General features: G+C 35.3%; 1 protein-coding gene across 2 annotated transcripts in view; it reads left to right on the forward strand.

Moving 5' to 3' along the window:
* The window catches only part of CDC14A (cell division cycle 14A), a 64173-nt gene that overhangs the window by 21110 nt on the left and 22150 nt on the right, over positions 1-20913 (forward strand). For both annotated transcript variants that reach the window (XM_086753384.1, XM_086753385.1), the window contains 4 exons: positions 6224-6303; positions 13764-13830; positions 16791-16853; positions 20005-20092. In XM_086753384.1, coding sequence (XP_086609510.1) covers positions 6224-6303; positions 13764-13830; positions 16791-16853; positions 20005-20092 — 298 coding nt within the window. The remainder of the gene's footprint in view (positions 1-6223; positions 6304-13763; positions 13831-16790; positions 16854-20004; positions 20093-20913) is intronic.

Genomic DNA, 20913 nt, shown 5'->3' on the forward strand with positions numbered 1-20913 from the left:
GGTTATATTTAATAATATTGGAATTAATTTCCAAATCTGTGTTTTATATGCTGTTTCAGGAGTGTCCAAATTTGATAGTGTATCTTTATAAGCTTTACTGTCCTTCACATCCAAAATCTGTCTGAATTGTAGCATCTTCAGCAGTGATTTCCACGTTATAGTTTGTAAAGAAGCTTCACTTGTTCCATTTGGACTGCTTTTTGTTTTCTGTTTGCATCGTATCTCCAGTTCTGTATTTAGAAAGATTCACTTTATGGTTTAAAGCTCATCTACATAAGCCTATAGCTAGAGAACACTTATCTAGCACGTATGTAGATTACAGCATCAAATTTCCTTCACTGGATTGCCCTTGTGTGATCCTGCCTTCACCTTCTGATACATCTTAGAAGCCTTGGAGAGCATAGGACACTGGCATTTTGAAGAGGATGAGACTCTTTTTATTCCCCTTTGTCCAGTCCTTGTTACATGACGGTATTAGCTAGACCCAAGGAGAAAGCACTACTGTCCACAAAGAGAATTTCCTGCAAAGCCACGTTGTCAGAACAGAAAGGTAAGGAGATATGTAAGGTGCAAGACAGAATTCCAAGCAGAGGACTGCTCAGCTGAGTAAGACTATGCCACGTTTACAATATTTAAGACTTAAACATGGGAACAGTCTGGTATATTTGGTAGTCCTTATTTGAAGGAGCTGCTCAGCAGCTAAAGCTAGGGATAAGGACACACACTGAGGGGAGAGCAGCAAAAATGCCTCTAAAGATAGTCAAGAGGGGGAGCACGTAGTATGTGTACCATGATGTGACTGTGTGGGTACTCCGTAATGGATATCAGGTGGCACATCACAAGTTGGTAGTTTATGTGTACAATGTGCCACAACTGGATGGATATTTAACCCTTGCCTAGCCTGTTTTAAGCTGCTTATAGCTCTTAATTGCTAGCATATGCAAGTGACCCACATCTGCATTTGATACTGTTACTCGCCTGTCAGACTAGAAAATGTTTTAAGTATCTCCTGATTATTGAAGATATTGTGTACCAAGAATAATTCTTTACTAATACAATGTTACCAGTTCAAATAAGTATTTGTTCTCTTGTTGAAAACACCTTAGTCACTTTTCAATTCATCTCATTTTAGTATAACATGGGAAGACAGTTTGCACAAAGGTATCCAGTGTTACATGCTTATGTCATCCCAGAATGATTTCTATAGATGCATATTCCTAAACTTGCAAGTGTTATCAGAGTTCATTCACCTTCTGATTGATACTAATGCAAATAAATTTATTAAAATAATATTTATTTATTCTAAAAACATTTTTAATGACCTACTTAATATTCTGATTTTTGTTTTATAACTGCAGAAGCTTAGCTTTTATAATCCAGGCATATTCATTTCACACTCAAGGAAGAATACTTGCTTTTTTTGGAGGGTTTTACCTGTAAATGGCATTTTCAGTCAGATGCAGTAGATGTACACTCCTGGGTTACATGATAGGGGCAGTTCCTGACCTGAAGGAAACTAATCATTTTCTTCAGTAAAAGAACTGTTTGCCAATTTGATCTTACTACAATTTGAATATCCAAATTGTGACAGAAATGTCTCTTTGATTTAAGATCTTCTAGATTTTATGTCTTGTCTTTGATTACACAAGCTTTTTGAGACAAGAAAGTCTTATAACTATGAACTCTACCAATGTGTGAAAGTTAATTGAGAAGGCTTGTTTTATTTGTCCTGGTGTTTAAGAATTAAGTGTAAAATGAAACGTGGAACACAGTGGATCAGGTTCTAGGAATGGGTTTCCAGTGGTGATTATGTAAATTAGTGTTCCATTAAACAGCTTCTTAGACATGTTGAACTGAAACATCCTGTAGCTATTACAATATTTTAATGAGTCATAAGTTTAAGCAAAAGTTAAGTCTTAAAACTTTATTGGCAATAGTTTACCTCTTTGTAAATTGCGTCTCACAAAGATGTGTTTTCTAAATTTCAGCTTTACAATGGACTTTCAATACATTTGGGCTAATCAAGTCCAGTTGCTAAATTATTATCCTTGCTTTTAAGAATTTTGCAAAAATTACTTCTGGTATAAAATTCAGATTAAGAAGAAAAAAATATTTAAAGTGTTACAAGAATAGAACAACACGCAGACTTCTTTGATCTTACAAAGAAGTTCAGAGTTTCTCCTTAAATGGCCAAGGCTGCAACACATACGGTTCAGTGATGTCAGAAACAGGGTGCTACTAGGTTTTGCAAAGTCTTACCAGGTGCCACAGAGAATATCTTGAAGCTAGTATTGCCTTGCTTTTCCCTTCATTTGTCTGGAGACTTATTTTACTTGTTAGTTTTTTATGTAGTCTTCCACAATAGTTAACTTCAAAAAAAGTCTTTTAAAAATGTTTTTAAATAGTATTAAAAGTACTTTCATGGATACAATAGTATTAAAAGTACTTTAATGCATACCAAAACTAAAGTAGCGTGATTTGATGCGATTTGTCCCTAGCACTTTCTAGGGGGAAGAGAGGTGAGAGGGAGTAGGTTTAACTAAATTGCACTGAAGTGATTGTATGAACTCCCCACTTGTCATCAGAGAATTAATTCTCAGAGAAATTGTGAAGGAGAGTGCATTTTCTCCTGTCTGATAACATGGATGAATTGGGGGCTGAGTCTCGCTTTCCATATTCTCAAGGTATTTGTTATGTTTCTTCTCTGGTTGTAAACCAGGGCACCTCTACCTGGTTGTGTACTCTGCTGTCTAATAAGGTTTGAATTCCCTGGGGAGAAGAGCAGGAGGGATACTAGTCTGTTTGTACTGGTGACTGCTCTTGTACTTCTAGAGAAATGGGGCAGCGGAAAGAGAGAACATATATGTATGACACTTGTCCCTCCTGGTAAAATTAGAGCTTGAATTCTACCCTTAAGCAGGCAAGTATGGGTAATCTCTTGATTTGTCAACCAAAATCTGACTTTTGAGCAGTCCTAGTGAAACATAATGTGTTCATACTGTGACAAACTCTGAAAAGAGAGCCAGTGAGCTCTTTTTCCTTTTCCTTGTAAATAGCAGATGAGCTGGTCATGTTTCTTTCTCACAATTACTGTAAGTGTGTATTTTCCTAGTAATAGCTTTTATTAGACTTCTGTAATGCCAATAAGGGAGAAAAGCTGTTGAGTTCTTAGGTTTGTAGTTTTATCACATCAAATGACTGGGTCCCACCTGTGAAGAGCTTTATCTTTCAACCATGTTATTATTCAGGAAGTTGAGAACATAAGAATGGAAATGTCAGAGAAAAAAAAAATAGAAAATTTTCAAAATTTGCAGAATCTGTTTTTTACAGGTAGCAGTGCCACGTGTTGTAATAGTGATGGTGGGGAAAGGGAGAACAACCTTATTCCATGTAAAACAACTCTTGTAAGAGAATAATTACTGTCTGGAATGTGACTTCTTTTTAAAGGCTTTTACTCACATTATTTCTTAGATACATGTTCAATTTATATGAACTATTCACTACAGGGTCTTTATGTTGTTGGTTTTTTTTACTTGTATATGTTGCAGGATGAAAGCACTCCAGAAATTCATCATAATAGTTTAAAAAATGAAGCTAAGTGTCAGTTGCTGAGTTTTCATTGATAAAGATGAGTCAGAAAATGGTCTCTTGGGTTTTTCTTAATGGATAGCACTACTTTTTAAGTACTAAAGATATGCACTCTAGTGTTTCCTTCTCCATTTCATTATCATTATTCCTTCAGTCATTGCATTATTCTTTGACATCTGTGATACTTTTGTTTTTTCAGCAGCTCTCTTCAGTGTTTCTTTCCCTCTCCCCTTCCTTTTGTGTTCTTAATATTTTTTTCATCTTTCCGTCCTGATGTCTTTATTATGAGCTTTTATGAGCTTTGTGGACAGAGAAGTGTTTAGCACTAACAGTGTTTAGTTCAAAATGTCACATATATGTGTCTTTGAGCAGAGACAGCTTTGAAGTACCATAACTTCTGTGAAATAAAAACTGCAGCACTGGGAAAACATTTGGCCCTGCTTCAGATTTCTGACTTTCTACTGTGTGAGGTGGAAACTCAGCTTTCCCTGAAGTCCTCTTAACTACACTCTAAGGATCTTTTGACTACAAGCAGGAATTTAGGCTTTAAAAGTAAACTAATTGATGTGATTACTGATATTAATTGACATGAATAGAGTCAGTATTTTTCTCTGAAATACACCCCCCACAAAAATCTATTGCACAGGATGCATTGTTCTTAAATGCAAAACCTGTGTGGTGAGAGGGACTAGAAAGGAAATAGAAAGGAGATTTCTTTCACATACTAAAATAATCTTTTACAAATGAGTGTGAAAACAAAATAGCATTGCTGTGCCACAGGGGTTGAAAGCATAAGGTTGGTGCCATTAGTTAGCAATCAGTGCTGTAGACAGACTGTTACAGCTTAAAAAATAAAAAGAAATGGGCCTCTCCACTTTTTAAATTAAGTAAATGCATATATCCACTAAATAAATCTCTGAATCTGTTTCAATATTAATAATTGCTGGTTTGACCCTAACAACAAAGAATGCAATAATTGAGTTATAAACAATTGTTCTGATAAGACAGAATAAATTGATTTTCATATGGAAATCGTGGTCTGTTTTGACGGTGGAAGGTTTCAGGAAACCTTTGCTTTCAGAGGTTCAGTAGCAGGGAATATGTAAGTTTGAGCAAATACAGAGACAATAACTTTGAGAAACATGTAATTTGGGCACTTGCAAAATGAAGCAATGATATTGACACTGCTGCAGTATTGAGATTTAACATTTGAAAATAAGTGGGGTTTGTTCTTTTTGGGTGCTGATTAAACTGATCTGTGCTGTCAGTGTGACCATGATGAGTGGAGCAGCAACATTGGAGGCTGAGACTGAAATACAGCTCCGTGTTAGGAAATTGATCATTTGAAGGCAAATCAGTTTGTGTAGAGGGTTTTGATCCAAAATTAGACCAGTTGTTCAAAGCAGTGAAATAGGTGGTAGTTGAAAACAGATGATTCTGGACCCTCTTTTCATTGTGTCATGGCAAAGAGTTTTTCAGAGTTTTACTTGAGTTAATCTTTTTTTTGTTTGTTTTATGCTTATCTTTTCTGTCTGCCTTGTCCATGCTTGAGGAAGAAATGTGAGAATATCTACCTGCCATGTTGACATCTTACAGAATACTAAGAATCACATTAACTTGAAATATTACTCTAGACATAAAGCAAACTGCAAATATTCTGGGAGTGACCACCACTTACCTATATTCTAGTGTGTTCAAGGTCAAAAGTTAATAAATCTTTTAGATCAAGAACTAGCCTATGTCTTGGTTAGGAAAATAATTATATTCAACATTTTACTATATATGGAGCTAAAAAGTAGCCATGTAGGTGCTAGATGTAAGGTGAGTTGAGGGGAAATGGCTAGGAAAATTGTGTTGCTTCGTTTACAAAACATGTTTGTGCACATGAAATATGCCGCTCCACAATGGATGAAGTCTTTTTTTTTTTTTTTTTTTTGTAAATAGTGCACTTACTTAATATGTATTCCAAGTTAAATTTATTTTAGGACCAGTTTTACTTTACAAATAATAGTTGAAATGCAACAGGATGTGGTTGTATTCTAGTTTCTTAAGTAAGCAAGCTGAGCTGTTAGTGTTCTGTGATAGCAGAATGAGCCTTGGCATAGGATATTACATTAACGTATGTTGGTCTCATAGTAACAGGTTCAACTTGTTGAATTGGATATTTTTCTTAATTAGTAGTTTGATATCAACAATTAGGAATCAAAAATTATTTGTGTTGGAAAATCTTCTGTTGAGCTGTGGTGGAGAAATATTTCCTTTGTCAGCTGCTATGATAATGTTTTGACTCATCTGAAGCTGGACAGAGAACTCCTACATAGATACCTGTTTGTCGTCTTAGTATGACATTGAGTCTGTCTTAAAGTGGCTCAATTGCAGCAATATGTGGTGTGTTGTTTTGTTGTTTTTTTTTAAGGGGGAAATGACACAAAACAGAAATACCAGTTTCTGTTGACTTCTGAATGTTTTACTTTGTGTAGGTATGTCTCTTCTGACCTATAAATGGCATAGGAGTTGGTCATAAAGGAGTACAGTATACGTTCTTAAGAGTTTAGTGGGCCAGGGGAAGTGTACGTGTGGTTAATGACTTCAGGCTCAGAGCTTAATTTTTTTCCTCTCCCCCCACCCACTTTAGGTAATATACTTGAAGAAAACACCAGAAGAAGTTTACAGAACACTTTTGTCTGGATCTAATCCACAATATCTTCCATTTAGGTATGTGAACATGAGAAATGGGCCTAACTTTTGTGTTTTGGAATTTTTCAGATTGCCTTCCCAGAAAAGGGTTTCATGTCTGATACAGGTGTTGTATAGAATGACTGATCTCCAGGAAAAAAATACTTTTTACTTCTGGTGGAATTGCTTGCTCTGTGTTGGTATAATAAAGCAATTTCAATTTATTTAAGTTTTAAGTAACACTCCCAGTCTTGCAAACTGTTCTTAGCATGTTTGTCATTTAGTAATTAAAACTTTTCTTTGTGATATATCATGTTTTACTATCTGGAAGTTATTCAGATCTTTTAAATTACCTAGTACCTAACCAGCTAGACTTACATGAATGAAGGGGGATTTGTGTTGTATTTTCTCTATTTTACAGAAGAAGTAATGGTGCTCCAGTTATTAAATTGCTTTACCTTTCTGTTTTCAATGAGTCATAGATAATTTCTATCAATCTGTCTTTATTCTCTGTACTAGGGTCATACTGAGATTTGAATCTGAGGACTTTTCAGCTATCATGCCTATCTAATAATGAGACTTACAGATTTTTTTTCGTGGTGTAAATCATGAAATGCCCTTGGACTTTATGAATGAAAATATCTTATGTTATTCTTATGCAAACTCTGGCAATAAAAGGCAACTTCAAAAAGGTCAATGTCCTCTTTTTTTAGAGGAGTCAGTGTTTTGCAAGTAGTGTTCACTGTCAGCTGAAGCAGTTGTAAATCGAGACCTACCTGGTCTATATCAAATTCATCTCATTCTACAGCCACTCACCAGAGGAAGGTCAAATTGTCGCTCTCCTCATATCTTGTACAGGAGCCAGATACAGTATAAACTATTGGGATGGTAGATTTATATGTGAAGACCAGTTTGACTTTGAAAAGTTAAATCGTCAAACACATTTTTTAAAAAGGTATCAAAGCAGTGAGAGCTTTTATTGGCAGAGAGTGTATACGCTCATCTGGTCATCAATAGCTTTACAAAGCCCAATAAGTTTACTGAGCTATTGATATCCATATTTTTTTCAGCTAATTACAAAAGATACTTGGTACAATGTGTTAACAAAAACCCAACAGTTATTTTAAACACGTCGGTGTGTTTAACATCTCCAAATTCTATATAAAATACAGATGTGATGATCTAAGTTAAACAAAGAGTAATGTATAGTTTTCTCCACCTTTTAGATTATTTGGTCTGTGATCTTCTCCTAGTTTTAAATAGTTACATTCCATTTACTGATGGTTCAGCTACTGGAAAATTGCTACAGGAGGTTCTCTGAAGCAAACTCTATTATTCTGAGCACAGAAATGGTGTCCATACATTTTTCTGTCTGGGAATGGGAAATAAATAATTTATTTCTCCTTCCCTTGTTTTCCAAGGCCTTTGAGATTATTTTCTCCCCCTGTCCATTCTAAGACATTTGAGACATTTGCAGTGCAAAATATAGCATGATACAGAGGCTCTAGCAAATTAACCTGTGCTGGAAGCAGTAGCACTGCCTTAGGTAGCATATCTGCTTGGCATTGAGCTATACTGTGAAGAAACAAGTTGGTGCTATGAGAAAGTTTGCACTCCTTCCACATCTTTATTGTCTTGAAAAAGACTAAAATGACTCCTATGTACAATGAAAACCATAACTCGTATGTCTTACCTCTTCCCTCCTATTCTAAGGTCTAGGAAGGAAATGATTTTAGATAATAATCATTGGTATTCAGTACTTACTGACTTGCATTTATTCTTGGAGCCTGGAACTTAGATATTATATAACTTCTGTAGTACAGATCATCTCCATTTGAATAGTTTAAAGTGCAAGAGTTTATCAGTGAGTAACGATCAGTTAAGTGTTACAGCTAGACTATTTAACAAGTCTGTTAATTTGATAGCTGAAGCATCTTATATTTGGAAAAAAATATACAACTTTAAATAAGTAGAAGCTGCAGGACAGTCAGATTCTTTATGGAGTATTGAGGTATGTTTACATGAAGTGATCACTGGGAAACTGATCTACTTTCATCTAGCTCAGTGACCTCAAAAAGCAGTTAATCAGCTTAGATCTTCAGCTGGTATTTCATTTAAAGACAACTTCAGCAAATATTGTTCAGGGATGAAAGGAAAACAGAATACCTCTATTACAAGATACATGGATTTTTTTGTTTTGTTTTATTTTTAAAATAGAAAAACTAAAGACAAAGCAGAAGGATAAGGCACTAACTGTTTTTGAGACACTGATCTTATTTTTGACTGATTCACTGTCACTTGGTGATGCTCTAATCTCTGCAGGTCTTGTACTGTATCTTCTCACATTTAAGAAAAGGGTGCTAACACCATTTTAAATCATCATAAATACCAGTTTCCTATTGTGAAAATAAGTTTTAAATTTTTACTTCAAATTACTCTGTATTGACTTTATATTAAAGAAAAAAAAACAAATATATGTTAGTATTATTATGTTTAGTCTCTAGATATGACATGAGTTTCAGAGCTAGATTTTAGCTTGTAGCTTTTGGAGTTTGTTTCTTTATTGGTAAGTGCTGGAGAAACAAGCTATTTTGTTATTGCCAGTGTTTAGAGTTTTGTTGAAAGGGAAAGCATTATACAGTATTGAGGTCAGCTACAGTAACTGTGAAGTCAAATGTGGGATTTACAGCTCTGTAGTGTGGGCTCGGATTCATACCGCATCTGTATCTTAGAAATATTCACATTTTTCTCCTTTTAAAAGCAAGTAGAGTACTATCAAGTAATAATTGGTAAAGCACTGTTTGAAAATCAAGGTGGTTATGTGTTTGGCCGTGAAAGACTGGAAGAATACTGTAATGAAACATGATCAGCAACAGAAATCAGGGCACTCACACTGTAAAGCTGTGCAGGTGATGTCTGGATGTTCTCTGCTCTATTATTCCGATATGAAATGAGGTCTTCCTTTCTCTTCTGTTCTTTTTTAAACATACCTTTTTGTTCAACTCAGAAGTGTATAACATTTGAAATCCAAATAGCTTGGTTTCCACCTGTTAAAACACCTAAATATATATATATATATGCATAAGTAGTCCCAGTAAGTTAAAAATTACTACTGTCTTAAATGTAAGCACATGCATTAGTTTTCTGTAGGATAGGATGCTGACTCTATGCAGAGGACAAAGGAAAACAAGACGTTTAAATAGGAAGAATGTCTGGAATTAATTTTAATTTCATATAAAATTAAATGTTTCCTCAAGGTTAGTAAAGGTATTTTTTCTTTATGGTGCTCTTCCTCGTAACTGTTAGTGCTTGCATTTGGTTTTACTGTGGTACAAAGTGTGACCCATTCAGAAACTATTGCATTTTATGCAAGCTAAAATTGGTATTTTAATTATTGCTCTAAAACTTTGAAATGTATCTGTCATTGGTAGAAAGAAAATGCATGCTGATTAATCTAGTGCTGTATAATTGGCTTCTCAAGTCAGTGTGGTATGAGAAGAGCTGTATTTCTAACAGGTCTTTTGTAAAGGTTAGTACTAGTTCTGACAGTACCCAGTATTTTTATCCATGGTCTGGAAATTTATACATCAGTAGGAAGGAAGACGAGTTGACACAAAGAAGGGTGAAATTGAACTAGCTGTTCTGCATTAGTTTTTAATTATTTTGTTTTCTCCAGTAAATGCATTAATTCAGGAGGATTCAGGAAATACGATAAAATTTGTTTTTTACATATTTACAAAGCTTCTTAATAATTTGATAGGACTTCTGATTTATCTGAGCTAGAAAAAGAACTTGATAACTCAGCTTCAGCCTAGAGGAAGTCCTCTAGGTGACTGGGAGGGAGATTTGCTTTTAACAAAGAAAGAATCAAAAGAATTAGTGACTTCAAATACCTTAGACAACTCTCTCTAAACAAAAAGTTATCTTCTTAAATAATTTATTTAAAACATTCAGGAAATCTGGTCATGATAAATTCTTAATCTTTGCTTTCTGAGTATTTGAAGGCCTTTCTAGATGTGTAGTTGGAAGTAAGATTGGCGTTAAGCCTCTATCCTCTCTTCTGCAAAATGCTGTTTAACTAAACTCTAAAGGAATGCTAACACTTCTCTGGAATAATAGGAAATAATCTATTTCATAGGAAGATTGAATATTAAAAAATGTAACTTCATAAGTACACTGCAACTTTACTTCATAAATAAACTAGTTTATAATGGTTTAATATTTAAAACAGCTCTGTAAAGTGCATTTTGTTGCTTGCTCTTTGTTCTGAAACTGGTAACTTGAGTTTCGTCTCCTAATACTGAATCCTCAAGCACTTACCTTACCTGTACTTCAGATATTTCTCTACTATATCAATAGATCCAGCACGCAGAGTCCTCATAGATTGTTAGCAACATTTCTGCCAGATCAATTTTTGTTCTTGCATCTAAAATTTAATACTTATAGATAGCTTAGCTTAAAATTCTGGAGCATAAACCAGTAAAGTTACAGAAGGTGTTTGTGTCTGAAGTTGATTCTAATCGGGCAGTTATACTTAGAATCATAGAATAGTTAAGGTTGGAAGGGACCTTTAAAGGCCATCCAGTCCAACCCCCCTGCAAGGAGCAGGGACATCTCCAACCAGATCAGGTTGCTCAGAGCCCCGTCCAACCTGACCTTGAGTGTTTCCAGGGATGGGGCATTTACAATCTCTCCAGGAAACCTATTCCAGTGTTCTACCACCCTCATTGTAAAAAAAAAATTTCCTTATATCCAGTCTGAATCTATCTCCTCCTATTTTAAAACCATTACCCCTTGTCCTGTCACAACAGGCCCTGCTAAAGAGTTTCTCCCCATCTTTCTTATGAGCCCCCTTTAGGTACTGGAAGGCCGCTGTAACATCTCCCTGGAGCCTTCTCTTCTCCAGGTTTGAGAGGAAAGTACTTCAGAAACTAGAAAATAAAAAAAAATTCCTAGGTTTACCCTGAAAAGGATTGAGAGTACTAAAATAAAAATTGCTGTGGCTTTAAGGACAAAAAAAAAGTGTGTAAATTTTGTTCCATTTTCTTGTTTTTCAAATTACAGTAGAAGGAACTTTTATGATTTGCTTGTGGCTTCTTACTAGAAGATACTTGAGGGGCAAAGGGAGAGAGAGATTATGGCAAGGTCTGATATAATACTCTGGGTATTTGACATGGTTCATTAAACATCATTCTTTCCCTTGAAGAACTAGGTAATAATAAGCCACCGCTTCCAGGTGTTCTTTCACTGCCATGCTGTACTGTCATTCATATCTAGTGTTTATGGTTTCATTACATTACCACATTCTGCCACAAAAGATAGATGGGAGTGTGAGTTTTTGAGATGTTAACTCAGTGTGTTGCATTTCTTTAAAAAAAAAACACATTACAATACTGCTATTCTTTTTGTTTCTAGGAATTTGGGATTAGGTTTAAACAGCTTTTTATTAATTCAAAAATTTTCCCTATGTGGAATTTATTGGCTTTCAGTCTTTCTCTGTTTCACTGTGAATGGATGGCAAGTGTCAGCAGAGCTATTTTCTCCAGTCAGAGTACACCTACTTTAATGGCTAGGTGCACAGCAACCGAAATGAGAAGTTTGAGACACAGATAATGTAGGCAATAGACGTTAGCTGCCAGCACCCACGTGCACTCCACTGGTAACAGCTGTCTGTGGCAGCTCTAAGCATACTGTACACCTGGAATTGTGATAGGCTTATCTTGCACATCTAGGTCAAGTTCAATGCCCTCCTCCCCTCCCTCTCTCCTTTCCTCTCCCTTCTGTCTCTCTCGCTCTCATAGCGCTTCTTATTAATGGATTAGAGATTTTTGTGGCTTTTTTCCCCAGTATTGTTTTTATGTACTGCAGTATCAGATGCCTTATCAGTTGAAGAAGTAGTTATATAAATATAGATAAAATTAAAATTATGTTCTTGTTATAGCAAATTAGCATGTAATGTAGAACATATCTACCACAATCATATCTTCCATTCATATTTCTCTAAATACTTAATTTTGTGGTTTGCATTGTTCTAAGTTTTGTTGTTTCTATCAGGCCCTTCAGAAAACTGTTACAACTTTTAAAGATTTTCTGCTATGTATGTGTTCCCACTAAGGCCTGAAGATTTTTTTGCTTAGGAGACCTTTTTGTTTGCTAAAATGCTTTTGTGCTAAAATGATCTGTTATCGAACTTTCCCCTGTCAAAAATATATTGTCTGCAAAGTTCATATTTTATAGCTTTGGTATGTTCTGCTTATCTAATGTAATGAAAATACTTTATGGCTTTTCATTTTTAAAAACTTCTTGTTGGATTAGGGTATTGAAGGTTTGTTCACACTTTAAAGTTCCCATTCTAAAACATTGTGGCTAAGTGTTTTTTAATGATCTAATAACTTTAAAGCTTTTCTAGGGTAGCCTGCCTATAATATGACACTACCAAAATTGCAGCTTTTAATTTTCTTAAATACATTTTCTATGAACAGTGCTTGCTCAAAACTGCTATACTTATTCTGCTCTTAAAGAATGGATCACGATATTCTACTTTTGAAGTAGTTGGGATTGAAGGAGCATATCAAGAGAACAAATTTCATAGTACTTCTGGCAAGTAGACTATCAAAAAAAGGAAGTTTTCAGTAAAATATTGAAATTTTATATCAATTATAGATTAAAGATACATCTGGCTGAAAGCTAAGATTTTGCTGTTCTGATAAATTGCATCTCTTAGCGTTCTGGATAAGATGGCTTAGAGCAAAACTATAAAAGATTTCTTTAATGAGTGATCAGGAAATAATCTGCCCAGGCAGAATTTTGTTAAAATGCAAACTGGTCTGAAGCAGACTTTGAAAATTGCTTTTTCTTTTTTTTCCACAGTACATTTATTGCTGTTATTTTTTAGCGGTGTTATTTTTATGTTGGTGTCTCTTACTACTTGAATATGTTTTGCTTTGCGGTACCTTGTCTCTTTTAAAGATAAATTGTATTTTTGTAGTGGCAGAACTGAGGTCAAGTGATTGTAAATTTAATTATATCTGGATAACTTTTAATCACCTCTGTAATCAGGCATCAAAATGAGAGCCTGTAAATGAAATTCAAACTAGTAGTGTCTTTGCCTTTCCTTGTTAGTGTAACTCAATTAAGACTTGAATAATAATTAAAGCAAGTTTTACTTTATTTGCTGCTATCCTTAAACAATTGAGAGAGGATGCAAAGTTTCCTGTTCCAGGATGGAATAAATAACTTGGTAAAGGACATGTAGTTAGATGATGTAAAATATGCACTTAAAGTAATTTTCAGTATCTAACTACATTTACACTGAGCTTCATCTTTGGTAGGGTAGTGCTTTAGTGTGAACAGGCTTCTGAAATATGTCTTCTCTGAACCTTAATTCAAATTTCTTAGAAGGACTTGGATAACTTGAATATACTTTGTTGTGTGCCACCTTTCCCTGAGTTCTTAAAATAATTCTGTGTATATTAAATTCATTTTTATTAAATCTATAGGGATGCTTCATTTGGGAACTGCACATACAATCTTACCATCTTGGACTGTTTACAGGGAATAAATAAGGTAATAACACTTTTCCTTAGCAAAGCAGATTTAAATTGACTTTTAAAATGTAAAGGAAAATACTGTTAAAATACATAGCAAAATCTGGTTTCCATGCAAAATATGTGAGAATGAGTAGTACGCTGGCATGAGGCCTAAGTTACTGAGGACTGTGTTAGAGTAATGACAGTGGGAGAATGTTACACTTTTACCTGGCTGGCCTGGCCTTTGACAGCTTTGTGAACTTCACCTTATGAATTGTGCAAATGCACCACGCCTGCCTAGGAGGCAGTTCTTACCTCAACAGTTCAAGGCAGTGCACTAGATCAGCTAACAGGTCATTTATCATCATTAGTAAAAGGGAATTACATAGATTGATAAAGTCAAGTGAGACACACCTAGGTGTGATTTAATCTGAGCAGTTCTTGCATGTACTTGGCCCCAACTTTCCCCAAAAAAAACTTGGTTCAGTGTTTGACACTAATATTTTCAGAATTGTTTAAAAAAGATGAAAATTAATATATTTTATTAGTGTTTTGATGTATCACTTTCAACAGTCCTGCCTCTGGGGAACATTAAGCTCCAGAATTGCTTTTTTTAAAATGTCATTTTGCGTCTTAGTTGGCAACCTTGTGTTATAGTATATACTTCATACTATAAGCAAAGATTAAATTTTGTGATCTTGATGAAGGGAGCAGGCTGTATGAACAGTTCTGTACAGACACTTTATAGACTATTTGTAATTCTTAAAAGTATGGCAAAACAAGTGTTTCTTAAGAATTTTAAAAAGAGCATTCCAGCTTAGTATTTTTAGTTCTGTGGGGGTGGGAAAGGAGCTGTCAGTTAACAGCAAGACTCTAATTTGTGTGGCATTCTACGGATCCTGAAGCCCTGTGAAGCAGTCAGTGCAGTCAGTGTAATTTATCTGCAACAAATATGCAAAGGGACTTTGAGAATCAGTTTTTCCTACTTTGTTCTCATAAAATTTATTACTGAATTTTTGTGCAGTTCACTACAGAGGTAAAAACAGTTTGAGCAAAAACCCTATGCCTTAATCTAAAGTAAAATTTTAGTCTGCCTGGGTAAATTTTGTGTTTGTGTGCACATATATCATATACATATAATTCAGGGGGCCTACGAATTCTGGAGTCCAGCCAGCCAACCATGCTTAAATGAAATAATTTTTTCAAAATCAGCTGTTCAAACAACTCAGTATCTTAGGTTTCATGACAGGTCCAATCATTGAGCTGATGTTGTCTCTAACAAAGCTATACTACAGAACTGTCTTCCACGTATTCCTTGGAAGAAGTTTGGGCTATGAATTCCTTATTCATAGAATTGTTTTTAATATGGTATTATATGCAAATCTTTAGTACAAAATTGGCTTATTTAGTAGTAGTACAGTAATCAAATGCAAACCTTGACTTCTTTCAATCCTATAGTAAATACTGTCTAAAGTAGTCTAGTGAACTTCATTCTATCGGCGGAATGTGTATTACAACCAAATAATGAAATACAGTTTATACACAGTATTGCATTCTGTGTATGAGTCTTAGTTCAGCCCCGCTCGGGACCAAGCTGTGTAGTCTCTCACTCACTCTCCCCACCATCCGAGGGAGTGAGGGAGAGGTAATATAACAAAAAGCTCAAGGTTTGAGATAAGGACTGGGAGAGATCCTTAAAGTTACCGTTATGGGCAAAACAGACTCAACTTGGGAAAAAACTATTTATTTTTTTTTATTAAAACCAAAGCAGGATAATGAGGAAGAGAACAAAAACAATTTTCCCAGGCTTAACTTAATTTCAATTATCTCTACCTCCTTCCCCCTCCTGAGCAGCACAGGGAGGAATGGGGGCTTGTGGTCAGTTCATCACACTTAACTTTCTGTTGCTCCTTCCTCCTCGGGGGAAGAACTCCTCACATTCCTCCCTTGCCCCAGCCTGGGGTCCTCCCCGGGCTGCAGGTGGATCTCTGCTCCTCCATGGGCCTCCATGGGCCGCAGGGGCACAGCCGGCCTCACCATGGGCTGCACCACGGGCTGCAGGGGAGTCTCTGCTGGGAGCAGCATTACTCCTCCCTCTCCTTCTGCACTGACGTTGGCGTCTGCAGCCGTTCCTCTCACAAGAAATTCTTCACAATCGGCTCAGGCAGACCCCTCTCAGGTTCTCCTCACATCTTCTCTCTTCACTTCTTGCAGCTGGGCCGAGCCGAGTTGGGCCCAGATGGCTGCTTGGCTGGAGGGTGAGGGCTGCAAGGCCTATGTTTCCCCCTCTCTGCCCCCACTTCTTCTTCTTCGCTTCTTATTTTCTTTTTTATTTTTTTTCCCTTCTTAAATACATTGTCACAGAGGCCTTATCACTGAACATTGTCACCAATTAGCTCAGCCCTGGCCAGCGATGGATCTGCCCTAGACCTGGCCAAGTCGACCAGACAAACAGGAAACTGCCAGCAGCTTCTTACAGAAGCTGCCACTGTAGCCCCCTCCACCACTAAACAAAACCAACGACTGCCTAGTTAATATGGCTCTCTGATTTTATCACCATAATAAGTACAGAAAATCAATAAACGCCTCGTGTTCTATTTTTTTTTAATGTCCAACTAAATGAAAATGTATTCAGCATATAAATAATTGAATGAATGTATGATGAAAAGGGAATCACTTTTTAAATTGTCGTCTGCTTTATAGAAAAAAAAACATAGTGGGGTGGGGAGAGTAAATTTTATTATTTAAGTGCTATGCAACAACTTTGTGTCCCATTGTAATGTCTTTGAAGGGGAAATAAGCCTGACATGCTTTAGTGACATTGTTGGAGTTTTTGTTGTCTGTGTTTTTCATCTGTGCAAAATGTAATGTTGTCTTGATGTAGAGGCTTCAAAAGCACAAACATTCAGTGATTTAGTTTTGATTCTCAAGTGCAGTGTTATAAAATGAGATTATGCATCATATTTCAGAATAAACTGACACCTTGTTGCCTTTTAGGCCTTGCAGCATGGATTTTTTGACTTTAAGACATTTGATGTGGATGAATATGAACACTATGAGGTTTGTACATTAAAAAATTAGTTGAATGTGTTTGGTTTACCTAAAATAAGTTAGAATATACAGTATCCCACAACTTAAAACATACTGGAAACACATTTTGATTATTGTAAAACCCCATGTTAATATGTAAGGTATGTACATCCAAACCTGTAAAAAATATGCAGGGTGAATATCCTTACAATTTCAGTGCATCATGTAAGAAGTGTCCTGTTTTCTAGTAGCCTTTCTGGCTTCTGAGACCTCTTCCATGCTTTCCCAGCCTTCCCCCAGGATACAATCCGAGGTCTCTCAACTGACCCACAGAATCTGTTACCTTTCAACACTTGCTGAGCTGCTTCTTGAGATGCTATTAGTCACAAATATATGATAATTTTTATAGCCACTAGATTAAGCACATTTTGAGCTTTTTTAATAAGAATGCTTTATATGAGGATTCCAGTAATGAAAATACATCAAAAATATTTCCCTAATGAAGTCCCAGAAAGCTAACAGATGTAATTCATTGTTCTGCCAGCCTTCTTGCAACTAAAGTATAGATACTCTAGATGACTCTAGATGCTTTTAGGACTTTGTTCTGTAACATACACATCTTTATCTGCTAGTAGTAGCTATTTATCTCAAGGTACATTGCTGCAGACAACTTTTAAAATATGCCTGTGCTGCGCTTGTGAACTGGGTTGTGTGCAGAGGAAATCACAGGCACAGAAGGTGTATATACATCTGGTCCAGAATAGTTGCATGATCTGTGTCTATAATTTCCCACACTCAAAGGAAGGGAAAGATTTTTTTACTGAAGTCAGTGACAGCCATGTAGTTGTATTGGACTTTGTCTTTGGAACTCCCTAAGTTCCTGCGTTTGCATTGGTTAAGGAGAAAAATATATAAAGTAGAGATGTATTAAACATTTTAATATATATTAAACTCCCTTTTAAGAGTTGCGTTATGTTATTGTAGCCAATATTCTTCCCCCTAGTCCCTCTATTGCAATTTTCAGAAAACTTGGAAATAATGAGAATAAATTTGCTTAGTCTGAAAATGTCCATTTTAAAATTTATTTATCTTAAGTTGAATATTTCTAATTATCAAACACGTTTTAGGGAAAACTGCTTTTCTTAAATCTCTAACATTTGATAGATAACTATTTTGTTTTACAAGCAAGAAGATACGGGTGACCTAGTACATATCTGAAAAGCATACAGCTACAGGAAGTGCTTCATAAAGGTTCAAGAGCAAGAGTGAAGTCATGAGAGGAACAGACAGTGGAAAAACTTAATTTACAACACAGATCTATACAGTAGATGTTGGCTATGATAGGCACACTATAATGTATAGCTATTCACAAAACTTAAAAGCCTTTGTAGAAGGATTTCTCTGGACTGTAATATTCCATAATGATTAGATTGAGAAATTGGTTATAGCCTTTGCTGAATTATCAAAGTTTAGTGAACAGTAGCTAAAATTTAAAGTATGAAATTGCTGCTTTTTTGCTTACTCCATATACAAAAAGAAATTGTTTGTTCTAAAAACTAATGATGGTTGGGAATTCTTCGGAATCTGTATATATAGTAGGCGTTAATCTGCCTGAAAAAGTATTAAAATAATTAACTAAAGCAATCCCATTATGTTGGTTAATGCTTAACATTGTTTTAGTTTCTGAAAAGTATATATATATGTGAATGATATCTGAAGTATACTGCCTGCTGTCTGAGTTTAAGAAGCAAGAACTTGGAATCATTTTTAATTTTTTTTGTCCGTGTTTTGATATGTTTTCTGTTATTTTATGCATCATGGTCAGCTTTGTATGTTTAGATATGTCCTGTGCTATACTTTTAAAACTTTAAATGTTCCAAGTTTTTGCTATGTTTAGGTCTTCAGATGTGTAGTTACTTTGAGAAAAGTTGCATAAGACTTAAAGGGAGCAGGCTAAAGGAAATTATTTCATGTTTAGAGTTCTTTCATCTTGCTACATTATCAAGGCAACTAATTCCCCTTTTGTTGGACTAGATGTAAAATACTCAAGTTCTCTTTTTTTAACAATGTTGTTTGCATGCAAAGAACTACTTAATTCACAAATAAAATGGGTAAGACAAATATATAAAAATACTTTCAACTTACTGAACAGGACTTCTTCCTCAAAGGGCGTAGAGGTGCTACAATGTTGAGATTGCAGTCTGTGATACAGCTTTGGGGGGTGAGGGGTCCTGACTTGGCAGTAAGGTCATTTCGCTAGTCCATGTTAACTTACTGGAGTTTTCACTATCTGAGGACATTTGGAGCAGCCCTAATGGTCTTAGCTAGGCAAACAGTTTGTGAATTGATTACAGTAATGTCCATTATCAGAATCTTTCACTCATTAGGATGTTTTGATTTGCTGACAGCTAAAAACACAAGCTTAATAATGCAGTTGAACTGAGTGCCATGTCCTTAAAAGTCATGCTGAGAATAGCTGCATTGCCAAATGAGGAATGACCCCTCCTCAATTAAAAATAAGGCAATTTTGAACGTTAGTTATGCACTTTCAAAAAAAAACTTCCAGTTTTGGCACTGACAAAATTTGCAGAGCATTTTTGAAGTTATCATTTAAAAATAAGCAAGAAATGCAAAATGTCACAGTTTGAAAGTTTGTTTTTTTTTTTAATTCAGTTATTTTATTTGATTTATACTTTGCTTCTATGATTACTCGCTCATCAGAGCTTGTGCCAACATGCAAATTTCAGTATTTACAAGGAAAGGATAATTGTTTTTGAAGGCTAATTGGTTTTTAATTTGTTTTCTGTGAATTGAGTTTTTTAGCCAGTCCCTTACAGGGAAGCATTTTTTCATATTCTTTGATGAAAACATACAAGAATGTTAGTGTTTGTCAGTGTTGTTACAAGTAGGTGTCTTAAAGTGCTGAACCCTCTAAGGGGTGGATATAGCATCTTTCTGCTTTTATTGGAAAACTTTAGCAAAACTTTTGGTGTTTCATTTTATTAAGAGATTTCTGAGAAGCAGATTATGGTTAGTTTATCCTGTATAGGTAAGCTAGCTAATTATATCTAAGTGTTTTCTTTTAACGCAGCAAGAACATGTAAAATCTTGAGTATTTTTTTAACCTTATATGTACAGATAAAAAAAATGCTTTTCTCATTGTCTTCTGAAATTTTTATAGCGCGTGGAAAATGGTGACTTCAACTGGATTGTTCCAGGAAAATTTTTGGCATTTAGTGGACCACACCCAAAAAGCAAACTTGAAAATGGTATGGTGTATGTTTTAATGCTATTATACAATCTTATTTTTTCCAAAATGTTAAACAGTCACAGCAAATGAGAAGAAGATAATAAAGGTTTATAGATTCATTTTTGTGTTCAGAAATAATCATACAGTGAACACTTTCTATGCAATCGTAGACCTTAATTCCAAAGGTCTTGGAATTCTTCTTTGCTAGAAGAATTAGAATTCTTCTACTGGTCAGTGATTTTCATTCTCTGACAAAGTACCAGGGAAATTTAGGTCCCTTACATTTCTCCTAGAACCTGACACCTGATACAATAAGTATGCAAAATTAAAGGTGAGTTGCATAAAGCAAAAGAGACTGTGTTAAGAGTTGTGTAACAAAGACCAGGAAAGCCTTTAAAAAACAGCTTGCCTTTACTACTTACATTCTTGGGATAATGGGAAGAACCTATGTGATTCTAAGGGTGTAAAAAAAGAGAAACATGACTGACAGAGGGAAAGTAGAAATTTGGTCTAGCTAAAAGGAAAATCAGTCATTTAAAAACTACAATCAGATTTTTGAGTTTCACCTTATTCTTTGTGCCATGTCACTTTGTTTGTGTGAGCATGTTTTCTGAATATCTACTTCTTTTTTTTTTTTTTTTTTCTTTTCACTTCCACGCTCTCATGTTTCCTTTATGACTGGAATGCTGCTAATTGCATCGTGTCTGCTAAAAACAAATTTAAACAAAGTTCAGGGAGAAAATATTTATATTGGTTTGGGTTTCTTCCCCAGTCACTGTTACAGTCTCTTCTTGCAGAGTTTTGTCAAAAATTACTTAAATTTTTCCATGGAACAATTTG

Source organism: Chlamydotis macqueenii, chromosome 8 (assembly GCF_036417535.1).
Source record: "Chlamydotis macqueenii isolate bChlMac1 chromosome 8, bChlMac1.mat, whole genome shotgun sequence".
Taxonomy (NCBI): Eukaryota; Metazoa; Chordata; class Aves; order Otidiformes; family Otididae; genus Chlamydotis; species Chlamydotis macqueenii.